This window comes from Gopherus flavomarginatus, chromosome 20, assembly GCF_025201925.1.
Source record: "Gopherus flavomarginatus isolate rGopFla2 chromosome 20, rGopFla2.mat.asm, whole genome shotgun sequence".
NCBI classification, from domain to species: domain Eukaryota; kingdom Metazoa; phylum Chordata; order Testudines; family Testudinidae; genus Gopherus; species Gopherus flavomarginatus.
The window spans coordinates 23,487,121-23,506,053 of NC_066636.1; the positions used below are offsets into that span (position 1 = coordinate 23,487,121).

Sequence of the window (18,933 nt, forward strand, 5' to 3'; positions counted from 1 at the left end):
TTGAGATGATGTCTTAGTGTGTCAGTGATAGTTTTAATTTCGGACTGAATCTTACATATACACTCTGTGATTCTTGACAGCGTTAAGGGTTTTGTTTGGTTCTTTTCCAATATCTTTTAGTCCATTCTAAAGTTGCAGGAATTTTTTTCTTGAGGCTGAGAAGTTCAGGCTTGAATTTTCAGAGCAAGACGTGCATTTGTAACACTAGATCTTATTGATTTCAGTTGGGACTTGGGCATTCAAATCCCATAGGTAGCTCTGAAAATTCTCACCTCCAATTTTTAATTTAGGGTTTAGGAAGAAATTCCCTACGTTTACTCCATAAATGACAAATTAATTGTTCTTGTTCCTTGTGAAGCAGTTGGCAAGTGACATTCATTGCGACAGGACTTCTTTGAGAAGTTAACAGATTTTTTAGACAAAGGAAATGCAGCGGATCTAATTTACCTCAATTTCAGTAAGGCATTTGATATAGCTCCACATGGGGAATTATTAGTTCAATTGGAAAAGATGGGGATCAATATGAAAATTGAAAGGTGAATAAGGAATTGGTTAAAGGGGAGACTACAACGGGTCATACTGAAAGGTGAACTGTCAGGCTGGAAGGAGGTTACTAGTGGAGTTCCTCAGGGATCGGTTTTGAGACCAATCTTATTTAATCTTCTTATTACTGACCTCGGCACATAAAGTGGGAATGTGCTAATAAAGTTTGCGGATGACAAGAAGCTGGGGGTATTGCTAACACAGAGAAGGACTGAGATATCATACACGAAGATCTGGATGACCTTGTAAACTGGAGTAATAGTAATAGGATGAAATTTAATAGTGAAAAGTTCAAAGTCATGCATTTAGGGATTAATAACAAGAATTTTGGTTATAAATTGGGGACACATCAGTTAGAAGTAACAGAGGAGGAGAAGGACCTTGGAGTGTTGGTTGATCACAGGATGACTATGAGCCGGCAATGTGATATGACTGTTAAAAAAGCTAATGAGGTTTTAGGATGCATTAGGTGAGATATTTCCAGTAAAGATAAGGAGGTGTTAGTATTGTTATACAAGGCACTGGTGAGACCTCATCTGGAATGCCTTGTGCAGTTTTGGTCTCCCAAGTTTAAGAAGGATGAATTCAAACTGGAACAGGTACAGATAACGGCTATCAGGATGACCTGAGGAATGGAAAACCTGTCTTATGAAAGGAGACTCAAAGAGCTTGCTTGTTTGGCCTAACCAAAGGAAGGCTGAGGGGAGATATGATTGTTCTTTATAAATATATCAGAGGGATAAATATCAGGGAGGGAGAGGAATTATTTAAGCTTAATACCAATGTGGACACAAGAACAAATGAATATAAACTGTATGCTAGGAAGTTTAGACTTGAAATTAGACGAAGGTTTCTAACCATTAGAGGAGTGAAGTTCTGGAACAGCCTTCCAAGGGGAGTAGTGGGGGCAAAAGACATATCTGGCTTCAAAACTAATCTTGATAAGCTTATGGAGGGAATGGTATGATGGGATAGCCTAATTATGGCAATTAATTGATCTTTGATTATTAGCAGGTAGATAGGCCCAATGGTCTATAATGGGATGTTAGATGGGGTGGAATCTGAGTTACTCCAGAGAATTCTTTCCTGGGTGCTGGGAGGTGAGTCTTGCCCACATGCTCAGGGTTTAACTGATCGCCATATTTGGGGTCACGAAGGAATTTTCCTCCAGGGCAGATTGGCAGAGGCACCACATTCTGATGCTGGACTAAACTTGTTTCTATGTAGAGGCTACATGCTAATAAAGAACCTGGAATTGTTTATTGTATCCCAACCATTTTCTCTGTTATAATTTTTAATGGACTGAAAATCCAACACATTAACGACAGAAATTTTATATAATTATACTAGTTAGAAAGAGGATTTTTTCGGACAAAGACAGTAACAAGGATTCACTAGGGCTTGGTCCGTTGGTCACTAAGGGTAAGTAGGGCAAGAAGACTAAAAGCAGAGTACGGGAGCAGAGTTGGAGACACGAAGAGAGGGGCTCTGTCTATCTGTGTTACTCTCTTTCTCGCTCTTGCCCTCTCTTTAGGTCTCTACATGACCTCAATTGTGTTTTGCCTTAGTTAAGACTCACCAAGGGGAAAAAGTAATTGAGAATGGTGGCAAACAGGACTTGTTTGTGAAACTCTACAGCTGCAATCAAGAAGGCAAATTGTGTGTAAAATTCATCACCTTGGAGCTGGCGATAGGATATGGCCCTTCGTGAAACCACAGAGAGAGAGCATTTCTTTCTTACTTGCTTCTTCCTTTCGTCCTTGTTTTCTTTTCTTTTGAAAATTTCTACTCCTGTTTAGTGCAAATTCAAATATATGTTACATTATACTACAGGTCTTATGGTTAAAATTTCTCCTCCATTCATTATCTCTTCTAAGAATGAAAGGCTTCCATGTTGTTATGCCTAAAGAGTGTGCTAGTTTTGGACATCTCCACAAGGGTAGGGCACTTGCAGCTAGGGTAAGGGTTCCTATGGGTAGGGCTTACCGCCCGAGGGTTAGGGTTACTAAGAGTAGGGTATTTAGAGCTAGGCTTAGGTTTCCTATGGGTAGGAAACCCCTCTCTAGGGTTTGGGTTCCTCTGCTTAAGGCATTTGGAGCTTGGATTGTGGTTCCTACTGTTAGTGAGGCCCACCCTAGGGTTAGGATTCCTATGGGTAGGGCACTTGGGGCTAGGGTTAGGGTTCCTACGGGAAGGTCACTTTGAGCTAGGGTTAGGGTTCCTATGGGTAGGGTGCCCTGCTCCGGAATTAGGGTTCTTATAGGTAGAGCACTTGGAATTAGGGTAATGGTTCCTATGGTTAGGGTGCCCCACCTTAAGGTTAGGGTTCCTATGGGTAGGGCACTTGGAATAGTGTTAAGGTTCCTACGGTTAGGGTGCCCCACCTTAGGGTTAGGGTTCCCCTGGGTAGGGCACCCCACCATAGGGATAGGGTTCCTAAGAGTAGGGCACTTAGAGCTAGGGCTAGTGTTCCTAAGGGTAGACACTTCGAGCTATGCTTGTGGTTCCAATGGGTAAGGCACCCTGCCCAAGGGATAGTGTTCCTATGGTTATGGCACTTGGAGCTAGGGTTCTTTTTCCTATGGGTAGGGCTTCCCACCCTATGGTTATGGTTCCTAAGGGTAGGGCAGTTGGAGCTAGGATTAGGGTTCCTATGGGTAGGACACCCCACAGTAGGGTTAGGATTCCCGCCCTATTGTTAGGTTTCCTATGGGTAGGGCACTTCGAGCTATGCTTATGGTTCCTATGGGTAGGGCACCCCGCCCACGGGTTAGTGTTCCTACGTTTAGTGCACTTGGAACTAGGGTTAGAGTTCCTGTGGGTAGGGCACTTGGAGCTAGGGTTAGAGTTCCTGTGGGTAGGGCACTTGGTGCTAAGGTTCTTTTTCCTATGGGTAGGGCTTCCCACCCTATGGTTAGGGGTCCTAAGGGTAATTGGAGCTAGGGTTAGGGTTTCTCTGGGTAGGTCTTCCTGTCCCAGGGTGAAGGTTCCTAAGGGTAGAGCACTTGGAGCTAGGGTTAGGGTTCCTATGGGTAGGACACCCCACCCTAGGGTTAGGATTCCTATGTGTAGGGCATTTGGTGCTATGGTTAGGTTTCCTATGGGTAGGGCTTCCCTCCCTAGGGTTAGGGTTCCTAACGGTAGGGCACTTGGAGATAGGGTTAGTGTTCCTATGGGTAGGGCTTCCTCTCTAGCGTTAGATTTCCTACTGGTAGGGCACTTGGAACTAAGGTTAGCTTTCCTATGACTAGTGCACTTGGAGCTAGGGTTAACATTCCTGTGGGTAGAGCTTTCTGCCCTAGGGTTAAGGTTCCTAAGGGTAGGGCACTTAGAGCTAGGGTTAGGGTTCCCACGGGTAGGGCACCTGGAGCTAGGGTTAGGGTTCCTATGCTTAGGGCACTTGGATCTAGGCTGAGATTTCCTATGAGTAGGGCTTCCCACAGTAGGGTAGGGTTTCTAAGGGTAGGGCACTTGAAGCTTGGGTTAGGGTTAGGGTTCCTATAGGTAGCACTTCCCACCTTTGGGTTAGGGTTCCTAAGGGTTGGGCACTTGGAGCTATGGTTCGGGTTCCTATGGGTAGGGCTTCTCACCCTAGGGTTAGGGGTCCTAAGGGTCGGCACTTTGAACTAGGGTTACGGTTCCTATGGGTAGGGCTTCCCTCCCTAGGATAAGGTTTCCACTGTTCCTGCATAACTTAGTAAACCTTGAAGCCTGTTATCAAGAAATATTGAGCACAGATGTCTCCCGTTATCTTTAATAGAATTTTTGAGTAGTCAGCAATCCAGAAATATGGGCCTGAGCCTCTCCTGTCAAGCATCTAAAATTAATGGCTCATTTAGAAAAACATTTTCTTAAATGTTTCCAGAACAAGGACCATTGTTATATACGCTGATTCAGCCCAGGTCCAATTGCGTTACAGCTTGAGCTGATCATGAAACACTATCACTGGAATTCAAATGATCAGGTTTTGCAAGGCCTTCCAATTTAACAATGAAGAAAGAAGAATTAAGTAGTTATTTTAAATGGGTAGATTGGCCGTATTAGGGCATTGTGAAAGGCTCATTCCTCAGTGGGAAAGGTTTCTTCCTCAGCAGTTCAGGACTTTAATGCTGCAGCTTTAAATCAGTCTTGATCCTCGAGTATCTCAAAGGAGAGGGATGAGTTGGGACATGTCTCTTTGTGATGTGGACAGAACGGTGCTTGCAGAAAATAGAAGAACTGAGGAAAAGAGGAAATAGAGACTGAGATGGATTTACAGCATTTGTTCTAGTTTCAAGGATATCAACTCTTACGCTTCAGGGTATCCTCCAGTAATGTAGGTTAGATCTAATTGATGGGGGATAGTGAAAAACTTCCTTTATGGGAAAGGGACCCTATACCTCTGATCTCCTGGCTTACTTGCAACTCCCAGTAAAACCTCTGGTACTGACCGCTGATAGAGGGGGGATAGGATTGCTCTTTATAAATATATCAGAGGGATAAATATTAGGGAGGGAGAGGAATTATGTAAACTTAGTATCAATGTGGACACAAGAATAAATGGACATAAACTGGACACTAGGAAGTTTAGACTTGAAAGTAGACAAAGGTTTCTAACCATTAGAGGAGTGCAGTTCTGGAACAGCCTTCCAAAGGGAGTAGTGGGGGCAAAAGACATATCTGGCTTTAAGACTAAGCTTGATAAGTTTATGGAGGGAGTGGTATGATGGGATAGCCTAATTTTGGCAATTCATTTGGCAATTGATCTTTGATTATCAGCAGGTAAGTATGCCCAGTGGCCTGTGACGGGATGTTAGATGGGGAGGGATCTGAGTTACTACAGAGAATTCTTTCCTGGGTGCTGGCTGGTGAGTCTTGCCCACTGCTCAGGGTTTAACTGATCACCATATTTGCAGTCGGGAAGGAATTTTCCTCCAGGGAAGATTGGCAGAGGCCCTGGAGGCTGTTCACCTTCTTCTGCAGCATGGGGCATAGGTCACTTGCTGGAGGATTCTCTGCAGCTTGAGGTCTTCAAACTACAATCTGAGGACTTCAATAACTCAGACATAGGCTGAGGGTTTGCTACAGGAGTGGATGGGTGAGATTCTGTGGCCTGCATTGTGCAGGAGGTCAGACTAGATGATCATAATGGTCCCTTCTGACCTTAATGTCTATGAGTCTAGAGAGAGGCCTGATCATCTATAGAAATGTCTCTGTTCTTTTGTTCCAAAGAGTAGTCCGGAGGTATGGTCTGAAATTGAAGAGTAGAGTTGAATTGCCCTTAAATAAAACCTGTGCCCAGATGGTTGTATCACCCCTCACCAGATAAATTTTATGACATGTTCTTGGAAGAGACAGGCTGGTCTGGATAATTTTTTCCTTTTGTGTTATCCAATCAAAAATTTGATTATTGGAAAATATTCATCTTCTGGGGGCTGAAGGACACAAAAATGTTGACAAAATGTGTAGATGAAAATGTCATTTTTAATTTGCAGTTCCTGCAACATCGTGCCACGAATGACTCTGAGGATGTCATATATATGGAGTGTAATGAGCAAGAGCAACCTCAAAAGCCATTAGACTCTTATACTACATAAACTTGTGGAATTAAAGTTGAGAAGAGCTATCTAGTGAACAGCCAAACCTTCAAAGCACTCTAGAAGCAAAGGCAGTCTGTCTCCAAAGATACTCTGCCATTCAACAGGCCGGGACTTGACTTAACCATGCATTAACCAAGCAATTTGCTGGCCAATTTTCTTTTGCTTCTGAAAACCTGGGTGATTCTCCTGCAAAGAGTCACACCTTCGCTTACCATGAACCAATGATTGGTCTTCTTGAAACCAAAGTAAAAATGTACATTCTTTAAGTGACAATATATATAAATCATTTCATAAAAAGACACTTTGCTCAACCAGGTAATGAAAGGAGGAACTCTGGCCCTGTGCAGAAGGCTTGCATAATCCTATGGATCTCTTCAAGGGCCGGATTCACTCCATGACTTTCAAAGTTGCAACTTGACATGTGCCTGGTGCTACCTGCTCCACAGAGATGAATTTTTAAACAAATAGGGAGAAAAAGGAGGACCACAAGACTGATATTATGATGCTGTATAGTTTTTAATGCGAATGAAATTTGCAATACAAAATTGCAGGAAGAAATAATACAGAGCAGTACTTTTTTCAGTTTCTTGGTTTACTCCAGTTGGTGGGAAATAAAACACAGCATAATAGAGACAGAAGAGTAGGCAGGTTCTCCGTTACATGTCTGCCATAGCATAATTCAAAGCGAGATGTTTATGATACATATTGTTGGAAAGGATAGAACAAGTCAGGTCTATTCTCCTTTATTTCATGGATATTCGTGTGGGATTAACAGGGCCCACAGTATCCAACTCAATACTTACGGCCGTATCCCCCATAACTGCATAATCCCCCATAACCACCTAATCCCCTGTAACCGTAACCTCCTCCATAACCACACAGTCCCCCATAACCTCCCCCATAACCACACAGTCCCCCATAACCACCCAATCCCCCATAACCAGAATGGCTCCCATAATCACCTAATCCCCTGTAACCGTAACCTCCCCCATAACCACACAGTCCCCCATAACCAATGCTCCCATAACCACCTAATCCCTGTAACCGTAACCTCCCCATAACCACACAAGTCCCCCATAACCAGAATGGCTCCCATAACCACCTAATCCCCTGTAACCATAACCTCCCCCATAACCACCCAGTCCCCCATAACCTCCCCATAACCACCCAGTCCACCATAACCACTTAATCCACCCATAAAGGCCTCCATAGCCGTTACAATCCCCCCCGAACCGAAGGAGCCTCCATAGCCAGATCCGACCACAGGTGCTCCTACAGCTCCCACTTCACTCTGCTGAGGGAAACTGCTGAGAATTGGTCCTGGGAGGGTTATGAAAACCGGTGATGGTTTGATGATCACTTCAGAGTCAGGGCACTGCCTAACGCAAGGCTCATTGCAGCTGCCAGACACTGGACTGGGACGGGCCACTCCGCATTCTGGATAGCACAGGCTGGAGCAAGACATCTTTCTGTGATGGAGGTAAACCTGAAACACCCAACGGGAAACAGATTAAAGAGAAGGCACAAGTGTCAGTGGAAGAAAGGCTTCAAAGCTCGGTTACTATTGTAGTGAGATCTACAAGGTCCCGAGAGAGAGGAGGAGGGGGAATGGACTCAGTCCTTATGTTCATGGCTATTATTTGTTCTAGTTCCGCTTTCTACACCTCTTCTCCTCTCCCACTAAACTTCCCTCCCAAACGGCCTATTTGAAGTCCTCTCAACGATTGTGTCTGAAAAGCACCAACTGGAATCAGTGTAATTATGTCTTTGGAAAGAGAAATGACTAAAGGATTTTCTAAAGTCACTTAAAAGATTTAAATGCCCTAATTCCATTTAAAATTGATAGAAAATATATTTCCCAGTTGCATATGTTGCTTCTAAAATGCACCCTTCAGCTTATCATGAATCCACCAGCCGTTGCAACTGAATAAGTGCACAATGTAATTATGGAAAATCACCCTGATAAAAGTCACTGAGAGTATGTGCAAGATTCAATCTTAAATGCAAATGGACGTTATTAGGATATCTCTATGGTAAGAAAGAGATGGAGTCGAAATGGACTTACCGTGTTCACAGAGGAGACGAAGTGCAGGGAAGTGTTTAGAAGAGTCCTGAGATGTGAGCACTTTTATACAGTTTGTAGGACTGCCTGAAGGATCTGAGATGCCTTTTGAGAAGGAGTCCTAATTAGTTACCAAACAAACTTGACTGCCTTGCTAAATCTGCCTTTTGATGGAGCTGTTTTCCTCGGGGTTTCAGATTGTTGGGCTAATCTCAAAGGGTGTGACATTGTTGCAGTCTTCATCTTTCATTCATCTAAAAATTGTACAAGTCAACTGCATTCCTCATGTCATTCCACTGACTTTCTTGATGCTGCAATGAGAATGAATGTCAAGGTGTTTCAGAGCTGTGTCACTAGTACAACTGTCTGTCATGAACAGGAATCCAGTTTTTTCCTTTCTATTCATGCTGGTCGTGGCTGGGGCATTGGGCAGTGCATATTGTACCCGGTAGGAAGGAGGGAGGCATTTTTGTGCACTGGGTCAGATCCAGTTTCCTTTGTAATCAATGGGAAGCATTCTATTTCCTTCAGGGCCTTTTATCTGAAATTTCCCCTTTGTCAGGAGGATAGTACAATGCCTATGGACATTTTGAGTCCAACTTGAAACTTTCAAACTAGGATTTATCAGGGACTGTAATGGAGCATTGGCTTTTGTGATGACCCTCTGCCCAGGGGAGAATTTCTCCTTACAGGGATTCAAAATTAACCTAAAATTGGACCTCCACTTGTGGCACCAACTCTAAACAATTATCAAAAGAACATTAAAAAAAAACCAGAATGAGCCTCTGTAAGAGTTACTTTTGGGGTTAGTGACAGATGTGGAAGCCATGGTTGATAAGTGTCCAGTAGGATTCAAGAGATGGAGATTAGTGTTTGGCATGAGTAGTCCCAATTACTGGGGGATATTTCTGACTCTGCCAATCTCTCCCTGTCTGACCTTGACCTTCACCTTAATGTGCCTCCATTCACCTCTGTGTAAAACAGGTATAATTATATTTTGAAAGCACTTCACAAACACTTTATATGGCCAAAGAGACATACTGTATTATTATAGTAGCAATAACTTTTTACTGCAATTAGATGTTCCAATATTCACTTTAAAAATGCATGTCAAGATCTCAGATGTCATTCCAGTACTCCGTTCGTCATTCTGAGCTCCCTCCCCCTCAAATGGATGCCCTTTGATTTTTTTGAATGTAGTTTGTTTTCTCTTGTTCATATATTTTAAAGTTAAGGAATTGAATCTGAGCTAGTGTAGACCACCACAACTCCATCAACTTCTATTTGGAGAAAGGCACTTTACCGAGACGAGGTTAGAGAAAACCTTGCGTGGAGTGTATCATTCTGTGCATATTCTGCACCTCCACCCCCAACTGTGTGAGTAAAATCAGACTGACCATGTCCACCAAGATGAATAACGCTAGATGAGTGATCTGAAAAGATCTAAGTGGCAGGTGCTTTCATATGATTTAGAAAGGACGTGAGATGCCCTTTTCTTTTGAAGAGGACCTTATTAACTACGGAACCAATCTTGTTGCATGCATAACAACTTCAATGAACGTAAATGTTTTCCTCATTGTTTGTGGTTATTAGTGTAAAGCTACAATTAATGAAATTGTAATACCCAAATTATAACGCTGTATATCTAGGCCTGGGTAAGGAGGACGTGAGAGACCTTGCCATGTATGTTTTGAGGTGACTCAAGCACTCGGGACTGGGCGTCTTACCCAAAGAGGACACCCTCAATATTGTAATAATGAAACCCTTTGCACTTATAAAATAGTAATGAGTGTTTTTGCAATGCCTTGAAATTCATAATCCTGAGGAAGCCTCACATGTAGCATAATTGTTGTTATCCCTGTTTTATACGCAGAGACACAGAAGCACCTTGAGGTGAAGATTACACACTGAATCCACTTAAGGAATAAGTGAACATAAATTCCAAGATATGCTATAAAATGAAGCCTAACTATAACCTCAGCAAATTGACTGGTGCATGGAAAAGTTCCATCATCCCGGTAGATGGACAAGATGGAAAAATTCCTCTTGGAAAATATAGGCTTTGAAAGTTATTTTCATGGGTCCCCGTGCCTTTTCTGTCCTCTACTCATTGCTGTGCGTTGAAGGTGACTTTCATTGCAGCAAGATATCTTGCTCTAGAAACCCATGACGAGTGGTACCATGTGGGGTGACAAGCCCTCAGTCAGTAGCTACACGCTGCAATGAGCCATGGATTAGGCCGTACCAAGACTGCAGAGGGTTTATCTGCCCACCACTGGCCGCTGTGACTAACTTGGGACCAATTGTGAGCACTTTTCCTCAGGAGTGAGGAGTTTTAAGATGAAAGAGAGGTCCAGCGCATATAGTGTATGTCCAACCATATGGATTTAAGAACAAACTAATCCTCAAAACAAGGAGGGAAAAAATACATCCATTGAAGGGATTACACAAAGTTTGTTTCATAACTAATTAGACATACAGGAACAAAGGTTCTGTCTAATCCTCAAGGCTGTCTACAAAACTTTGTAAAAACACTCATGACTCAGAGGTCTTCAAGCCACTTCTTTAACTCATTCTCTTCCATGAATTGGAGAAGTCGTATTTGACTCACTCTCTCTATGATCTTTGAGATAATGTCTTAGCGTGTTAGTTTTAATTTAGGACGGAATCTTGCACATACACTCTGTGATTCTTAACAGCGTTAAGGGTTTTGTTTGGTTCTTTTCCAATATCTTTTAGTCCATTCTAAAGCTGCAGGAATATTTTTCTTGAGGCTGAGAAGTTCAGGCTTGAATTTTCAGAGCAAGACGTGCATTTGTAACACTAGATCTTATTGATTTCAGTTGGAACTTGGGCATTCATATCCCATAGGTAGCTCTGAAAATTCTCATCTCCAATTTTTAATTTAGGGTTTAGGAAGAAATTCCCTACGTTTACTCCATAAATGACAAATTAATTGTTCTTGTTCCTTGTGAAGCAGTTGGCAAGTGACATTCATTGCGACAGGACTTCTTTGAGAAGTTAACAGATTTTTTAGACAAAGGAAATGCAGCGGATCTAATTTACCTCAATTTCAGTAAGGCATTTGATATAGCTCCACATGGGGAATTATTAGTTAAATTGGAAAAGATGGGGATCAATATGAATATTGAAAGGTGAATAAGGAATTGGTTAAAGGGGAGACTACAACGGGTCATACTGAAAGGTGAACTGTCAGGCTGGAAGGAGGTTACTAGTGGAGTTCCTCAGGGATCGGTTTTGGGACCAATCTTATTTAATCTTTTTATTATTGACCTCGGCACATAAAGTGGGAATGTGCTAATAAAGTTTGCAAATGACACAAAGCTGGGAGGTATTGCTAACACAGAGAAGGACTGAGATATCATACAGGAAGATCTGGATGACCTTGTAAACTGGAGTAATAGTAATAGGATGAAATTTAATAGTGAAAAGTGCAAAGTCATGCATTTAGGGATTAATAACAAGAATTTTGGTTATAAATTGGGGACACATCAGTTAGAAGTAGCAGAGGAGGAGAAGGACCTTGGAGTGTTGGTTGATCACAGGATGACTATGAGCCGGCAATGTGATACGGCTGTTAAAAAAGCTAATGAGGTTTTAGGATGCATTAGGTGAGATATTTCCAGTAAAGATAAGAAGGTGTTAGTATTGTTATACAAGGCACTGGTGAGACCTCATCTGGAATACCGTGTGCAGTTTTGGTCTCCCACGTTTAAGAAGGATGAATTCAAACTGGAACAGGTACAGAGAAGGGCTATTAGGATGACCTGAGGAATGGAAAACCTGTCTTATGAAAGGAGACTCAAAGAGCTTGGCTTGTTTAGCCTAACCAAAAGAAGGCTGAGGGGAGATATGATTGTTCTTTATAAATATATCAGAGGGATAAATATCAGGGAGGGAGAGGAATTATTTAAGCTTAGTACCAATGTGGACACAAGAACAAATGAATATAAACTGTATGCTAGGAAGTTTAGACTTGAAATTAGACGAAGGTTTCTAACCATTAGAGGGGTGAAGTTCTGGAACAGCCTTCCAAGGGGAGTAGTGGGGGCAAAAGACATATCTGGTTTCAAAACTAATCTTGATAAGCTTATGGAGGGGATGGTATGATGGGATAGCCTAATTCTGGCAATTAATTGATCTTTGATTATTAGAAGGTAAATAGGCCCAATGGTCTGTGATGAGATGTTAGATGGGGTGGGATCTGAGTTACTCCAGAGAATTCTTTCCTGAGTGCTGGCTGGTGAGTCTTGCCCACATGCTCAGGGTTTAACTGATCGCCATATTTGGGGTCACGAAGGAATTTTCCTCCAGGGCAGATTGGCAGAGGCACCACATTCTGATGCTGGACTAAACTTGTTTCTATGTAGAGGCTACATGCTAATAAAGAACCTGGTATTGTTTATTGTATCCCAACCATTTTCTGTGTTATAATTTTTTAATGGACTGAAAATCCAACACATTAACGACAGAAATTTTATATAATTATACTAGTTAGAAAGAGGATTTTTTCGGACAAAGACAGTAACAAGGATTCACTAGGGCTGGTTCCGTTGGTCACTAAGGGTAAGTAGGGCAAAAAGACTAAAAGCAGAGTACGGGAGCAGAGTTGGAGACACGAAGAGAAGGACTCGGTCTATCTGTGTTACTCTCTTTCTCTCTCCTGCCCTCTCTTTAGGTCTCTACATGACCTCAATTGTGTTTTGCCTTAGTTGAGACTCACTAAGGGGAAAAAGTAATTGAGAATGGTGGCAAACAGGACTTGTTTGTGAAACTCTACAGCTGCAATCAAGAAGGCAAATTGTGTGTAAAATACATCACCTTGGAGCTGGCGATAGGATATGGCCCTTCGTGAAACCATAGAGAGAGGGCATTTCTTTCTTACTTGCTTCTTGCTTTCGGCCTTCTTTTCTTTTCTTTTGAAAATTTCTACTCCTGTTTAGTTCAAATTCAAATATATGTTACATTATACTACAGGTCTTATGGTTAAAACTTCTCCTCCATTCATTATCTCTTCTAAGAATGAAAGGCTTCCATGTTGTTAGGCCAAAAGAGTGTGCTAGTTTTGGACATCTCCACAAGGGTAGGGCACTTGCAGCTAGGGTAAGGGTTCCTATGGGTAGGGCTTACCGCTCTAGAGTTAGGGTTACTAAGAGTAGGGCACTTAGAGCTAGGCTTAGGTTTCCTATGGGTAGAAAACCCCTCTCTAGGGTTTGTGTTCCTCTGCTTAGGGCATTTGGAGCTCGGGTTATGGTTCCTACTGTTAGTGCGGCCCACCCTAGGGTTAGGATTCCTATGGGTAGGGCACTTGGGGCTAGAGTTAGGGTTCCTACGGGAAGGTCACTTTGAGCTAGGGTTAGGGTTCCTATGGGTAGGGTGCCCTGCTCTAGAATTAGGATTCTTATAGGTAAGGCGCTTGGAGTTAGGGTAATGGTTCCTACGGTTAGGGTGCCCCACCTTAGGGTTAGGGTTCCTCTGGGTAGGGCACCCCACCATAGGGATAGGGTTCCTAAGAGTAGGACACTTAGAGCTAGGGCTAGTGTTCCTAAGGGTAGACACTTCGAGCTATGCTTGTGGTTCCAATGGGTAGGACACCCCACCCAAGGGATAGTGTTCCTACGTTTAGTGCACTTGGAGCTAGGGTTAGAGTTCCTGTGGGTAGGGCACTTGGAGCTAGGGTTCTTTTTCCTATGGGTAGGGCTTCCCGTCCTATGGTTAGGGTTCCTAAGGGTAATTGGAGCTAGGGTTAGGGTTTCTCTGGGTAGGTCTTCCTGTCCCAGGGTTAGGGTTCCTAAGGGTAGAGCACTTGGAGCTAGGGTTAGGGTTCCTATGGGTAGGACACCCCACCCTAGGGTTAGGATTCCTATGGGTAGGGCATTTGAAGCTATGGTTAGGTTTCCTATGGGTGGGGCTTCTCGTCCTAGGGTTAGGGTTCCTAACGGTAGGGCACTTGGAGATAGGGTTAGTGTTCCTATGGGTAGGACACCCCACCCTAGGGTTAGAATTCCTATGGGGAGGGCATCCCACCCTATGGTAAGGTTTCCTATGGGTAGGGCTTCCCGTCCTATGGTTAGGGTTCCTAAGGGTAATTGGAGCTAGGGTTAGGGTTTCTCTGGGTGGGTCTTCCTGTCCCAGGGTTAGGGTTCCTAAGGGTAGAGCACTTGGAGCTAGGGTTAAGATTCCTATGGGTAGGGCACTTGGAGCTAGGGTTAGGGTTCCCACGGGTAGGGCACCTGGAGCTAGGGTTAGGGTTCCTATGGTTAGGGCACTTGGATCTAGGCTGAGAGTTCCTATGGGTAGGGCTTCCCGCAGTAGGGTAGGGTTTCTAAGGGTATGGCACTTGGAGCTAGGGTTAGGGTTCCTATGGGAGGGCACTTGGAGCTAGAGTTCAGATTACTTATGGGTAGAGCGTCTCACCTTAAGGGTTAGGGCTCTTAAGGGTAGGGCACTTGAAGCTTGGGTTAGGGTTCCTATAGTTTGCGCTTCCCACCCTTGGGTTAGGGTTCCTAAGGGTTGGGCACTTGGAGCTATGGTTAGGGTTCCTATGGGTAGGGCTTCCCTCCCTAGGATAAGGTTTCCACTGTTCCTGCATAACTTAGTAAACCTTGAAGCCTGTTATCAAGAAATATTGAGCACAGATGTCTCCCGTTATCTTTAATAGAATTTTTGAGTAGTCAGCAATCCAGAAATATGGGCCTGAGCCTCTCCTGTCAAGCATCTAAAATTAATGGCTCATTTAGAAAAACATTTTCTTAAATGTTTCCAGAACAAGGACCATTGTTATATACGCTGATTCAGCCCAGGTCCAATTGCGTTACAGCTTGAGCTGATCATGAAACACTATCACTGGAATTCAAATGATCAGGTTTTGCAAGGCCTTCCAATTTAACAATGAAGAAAGAAGAATTAAGTAGTTATTTTAAATGGGTAGATTGGCCGTATTAGGGCATTGTGAAAGGCTCATTCCTCAGTGGGAAAGGTTTCTTCCTCAGCAGTTCAGGACTTTAATGCTGCAGCTTTAAATCAGTCTTGATCCTCGAGTATCTCAAAGGAGAGGGATGAGTTGGGACATGTCTCTTTGTGATGTGGACAGAACGGTGCTTGCAGAAAATAGAAGAACTGAGGAAAAGAGGAAATAGAGACTGAGATGGATTTACAGCATTTGTTCTAGTTTCAAGGATATCAACTCTTACGCTTCAGGGTATCCTCCAGTAATGTAGGTTAGATCTAATTGATGGGGGATAGTGAAAAACTTCCTTTAAGGGAAAGGGACCCTATACCTCTCTTCTCCTGGCTTACTTGCAACTCCCAGTAAAACCTCTGGTACTGACCGCTGATAGAGGGGGGATAGGATTGCTCTTTATAAATATATCAGAGGGATAAATATTAGGGAGGGAGAGGAATTATGTAAACTTAGTATCAATGTGGACACAAGAATAAATGGACATAAACTGGACACTAGGAAGTTTAGACTTGAAAGTAGACAAAGGTTTCTAACCATTAGAGGAGTGCAGTTCTGGAACAGCCTTCCAAAGGGAGTAGTGGGGGCAAAAGACATATCTGGCTTTAAGACTAAGCTTGATAAGTTTATGGAGGGAGTGGTATGATGGGATAGCCTAATTTTGGCAATTCATTTGGCAATTGATCTTTGATTATCAGCAGGTAAGTATGCCCAGTGGCCTGTGATGGGATGTTAGATGGGGAGGGATCTGAGTTACTACAGAGAATTCTTTCCTGGGTGCTGGCTGGTGAGTCTTGCCCACTGCTCAGGGTTTAACTGATCACCATATTTGCGGTCGGGAAGGAATTTTCCTCCAGGGAAGATTGGCAGAGGCCCTGGAGGTTTCTCACCTTCCTCTGCAGCATGGGGCATAGGTCACTTGCTGGAGGATTCTCTGCAGCTTGAGGTCTTCAAACTACAATCTGAGGACTTCAATAACTCAGACATAGGCTGAGGGTTTGCTACAGGAGTGGATGGGTGAGATTCTGTGGCCTGCATTGTGCAGGAGGTCAGACTAGATGATCATAATGGTCCCTTCTGACCTTAATGTCTATGAGTCTAGAGAGAGGCCTGATCATCTATAGAAATGTCTCTGTTCTTTTGTTCCAAAGAGTAGTCCAGAGGTATGGTCTGAAATTGAAGAGTAGAGTTGAATTGCCCTTAAATAAAACCTGTGCCCAGATGGTTGTATCACCCCTCACCAGATAAATTTTATGACATGTTCTTGGAAGAGACAGGCTGGTCTGGATAATTTTTTCCTTTTGTGTTATCCAATCAAAAATTTGATTATTGGAAAATATTCATCTTCTGGGGGCTGAAGGACACAAAAATGTTGACAAAATGTGTAGATGAAAATGTCATTTTTAATTTGCAGTTCCTGCAACATCGTGCCACGATTGACTCTGAGGATGTCATATATATGGAGTGTAATGAGCAAGAGCAACCTCAAAAGCCATTAGACTCTTATACTACATAAACTTGTGGAATTAAAGTTGAGAAGAGCTATCTAGTGAACAGCCAAACCTTCAAAGCACTCTAGAAGCAAAGGCAGTCTGTCTCCAAAGATACTCTGCCATTCAACAGGCCGGGACTTGACTTAACCATGCATTAACCAAGCAATTTGCTGGCCAATTTTCTTTTGCTTCTGAAAACCTGGGTGATTCTCCTGCAAAGAGTCACACCTTCGCTTACCATGAACCAATGATTGGTCTTCTTGAAACCAAAGTAAAAATGTACATTCTTTAAGTGACAATATATATAAATCATTTCATAAAAAGACACTTTGCTCAACCAGGTAATGAAAGGAGGAACTCTGGCCCTGTGCAGAAGGCTTGCATAATCCTATGGATCTCTTCAAGGGCCGGATTCACTCCATGACTTTCAAAGTTGCAACTTGACATGTGCCTGGTGCTACCTGCTCCACAGAGATGAATTTTTAAACAAATAGGGAGAAAAAGGAGGACCACAAGACTGATATTATGATGCTGTATAGTTTTTAATGCGAATGAAATTTGCAATACAAAATTGCAGGAAGAAATAATACAGAGCAGTACTTTTTTCAGTTTCTTGGTTTACCCCAGTTGGTGGGAAATAAAACACAGCATAATAGAGACAGAAGAGTAGGCAGGTTCTCCATTACATGTCTGCCATAGCATAATTCAAAGCGAGATGTTTATGATACATATTGTTGGAAAGGATAGAACAAGTCAGGTCTATTCTCCTTTATTTCATGGATATTCGTGTGGGATTAACAGGGCCCACAGTATCCAACTCAATACTTACGGCCGTATCCCCCATAACTGCATAATTCCCCATAACCACCTAATCCCCTGTAACCGTAACCTCCTCCATAACCACACAGTCCCCCATAACCTCCCCCATAACCACACAGTCCCCCATAACCACCCAATCCCCCATAACCAGAATGGCTCCCATAACCACCTAATCCCCTGTAACCGTAACCTCCCCCATAACCACACAGTCCCCCATAACCTCCCCCATAACCACACAGTCTACCATAACCACCCAATCCCCCATAACCAGAATGGCTCCCATAACCACCTAATCCCCTGTAACCATAACCTCCCCCATAACCACCCAGTCCCCCATAACCTCCCCCATAACCACCCAGTCCACCATAACCACTTAATCCCCCATAAAGGCCTCCATAGCCGTACAATCCCCCCAAACCGAAGGAGCCTCCATAGCCAGATCCGACCACAGGTGCTCCTACAGCTCCCACTTCACTCTGCTGAGGGAAACTGCTGAGAATTGGTCCTGGGAGGGTTATGAAAACCGGTGATGGTTTGATGATCACTTCAGAGTCAGGGCACTGCCTAACGCAAGGCTCATTGCAGCTGCCAGACACTGGACTGGGACGGGCCACTCCGCATTCTGGATAGCACAGGCTGGAGCAAGACATCTTTCTGTGATGGAGGTAAACCTGAAACACCCAACGGGAAACAGATTAAAGAGAAGGCACAAGTGTCAGTGGAAGAAAGGCTTCAAAGCTCAGTTACTATTGTAGTGAGATCTACAAGGTCCCGAGAGAGAGGAGGAGGGGGAATGGACTCAGTCCTTATGTTCATGGCTATTATTTGTTCTAGTTCCGCTTTCTACACCTCTTCTCCTCTCCCACTAAACTTCCCTCCCAAACGGCCTATTTGAAGTCCTCTCAACGATTGTGTCTGAAAAGCACCAACTGGAATCAGTGTAATTATGTCTTTGGAAAGAGAAATGACTAAAGGATTTTCTAAAGTCACTTAAAAGATTTAAATGCCCTAATTCCATTTAAAATTGATAGAAAATATATTTCCCAGTTGCATATGTTGCTTCTAAAATGCACCCTTCAGCTTATCATGAATCCACCAGCCGTTGCAACTGAATAAGTGCACAATGTAATTATGGAAAATCACCCTGATAAAAGTCACTGAGAGTATGTGCAAGATTCAATCTTAAATGTAAATGGACGTTATTAGGATATCTCTATGGTAAGAAAGAGATGGAGTCGAAATGGACTTACCGTGTTCACGGAGGAGATGAAGTGCAGGGAAGTGTTTAGAAGAGTCCTGAGATGTGAGCACTTTTATACAGTTTGTAGGACTGCCTGAAGGATCTGAGATGCCTTTTGAGAAGGAGGTCCTAATTAGTTACCAAACAAACTTGACTGCCTTGCTAAATCTGCCTTTTGATGGAGCTGTTTTCCTCAGGGTTTCAGATTGTTGGGC

General features: G+C 43.2%; 1 protein-coding gene across 2 annotated transcripts; it reads right to left on the reverse strand.

Annotated features, from left to right (window-relative positions):
* Positions 1-6,907: 6,907 nt before the first annotated feature.
* Positions 6,908-18,128, reverse strand: LOC127037754 (claw keratin-like). Of its 2 annotated transcripts, none has more exons than XM_050929784.1 (2): positions 17,648-18,128; positions 6,908-6,964 (listed from the first exon to the last, which is right to left on the reverse strand). In XM_050929784.1, exons 1-2 carry the CDS (start codon positions 18,126-18,128, stop codon positions 6,915-6,917), a joined length of 531 nt encoding a protein of 176 aa, XP_050785741.1. In that variant the 3' UTR covers positions 6,908-6,914. The 2 variants fall into 2 exon arrangements, with proteins under 2 accessions (XP_050785741.1, XP_050785740.1); XM_050929783.1 differs by lacking the exon at positions 6,908-6,964 and having other exon boundaries at positions 17,478-17,698; positions 17,747-18,128.
* Positions 18,129-18,933: the final 805 nt, after the last annotated feature.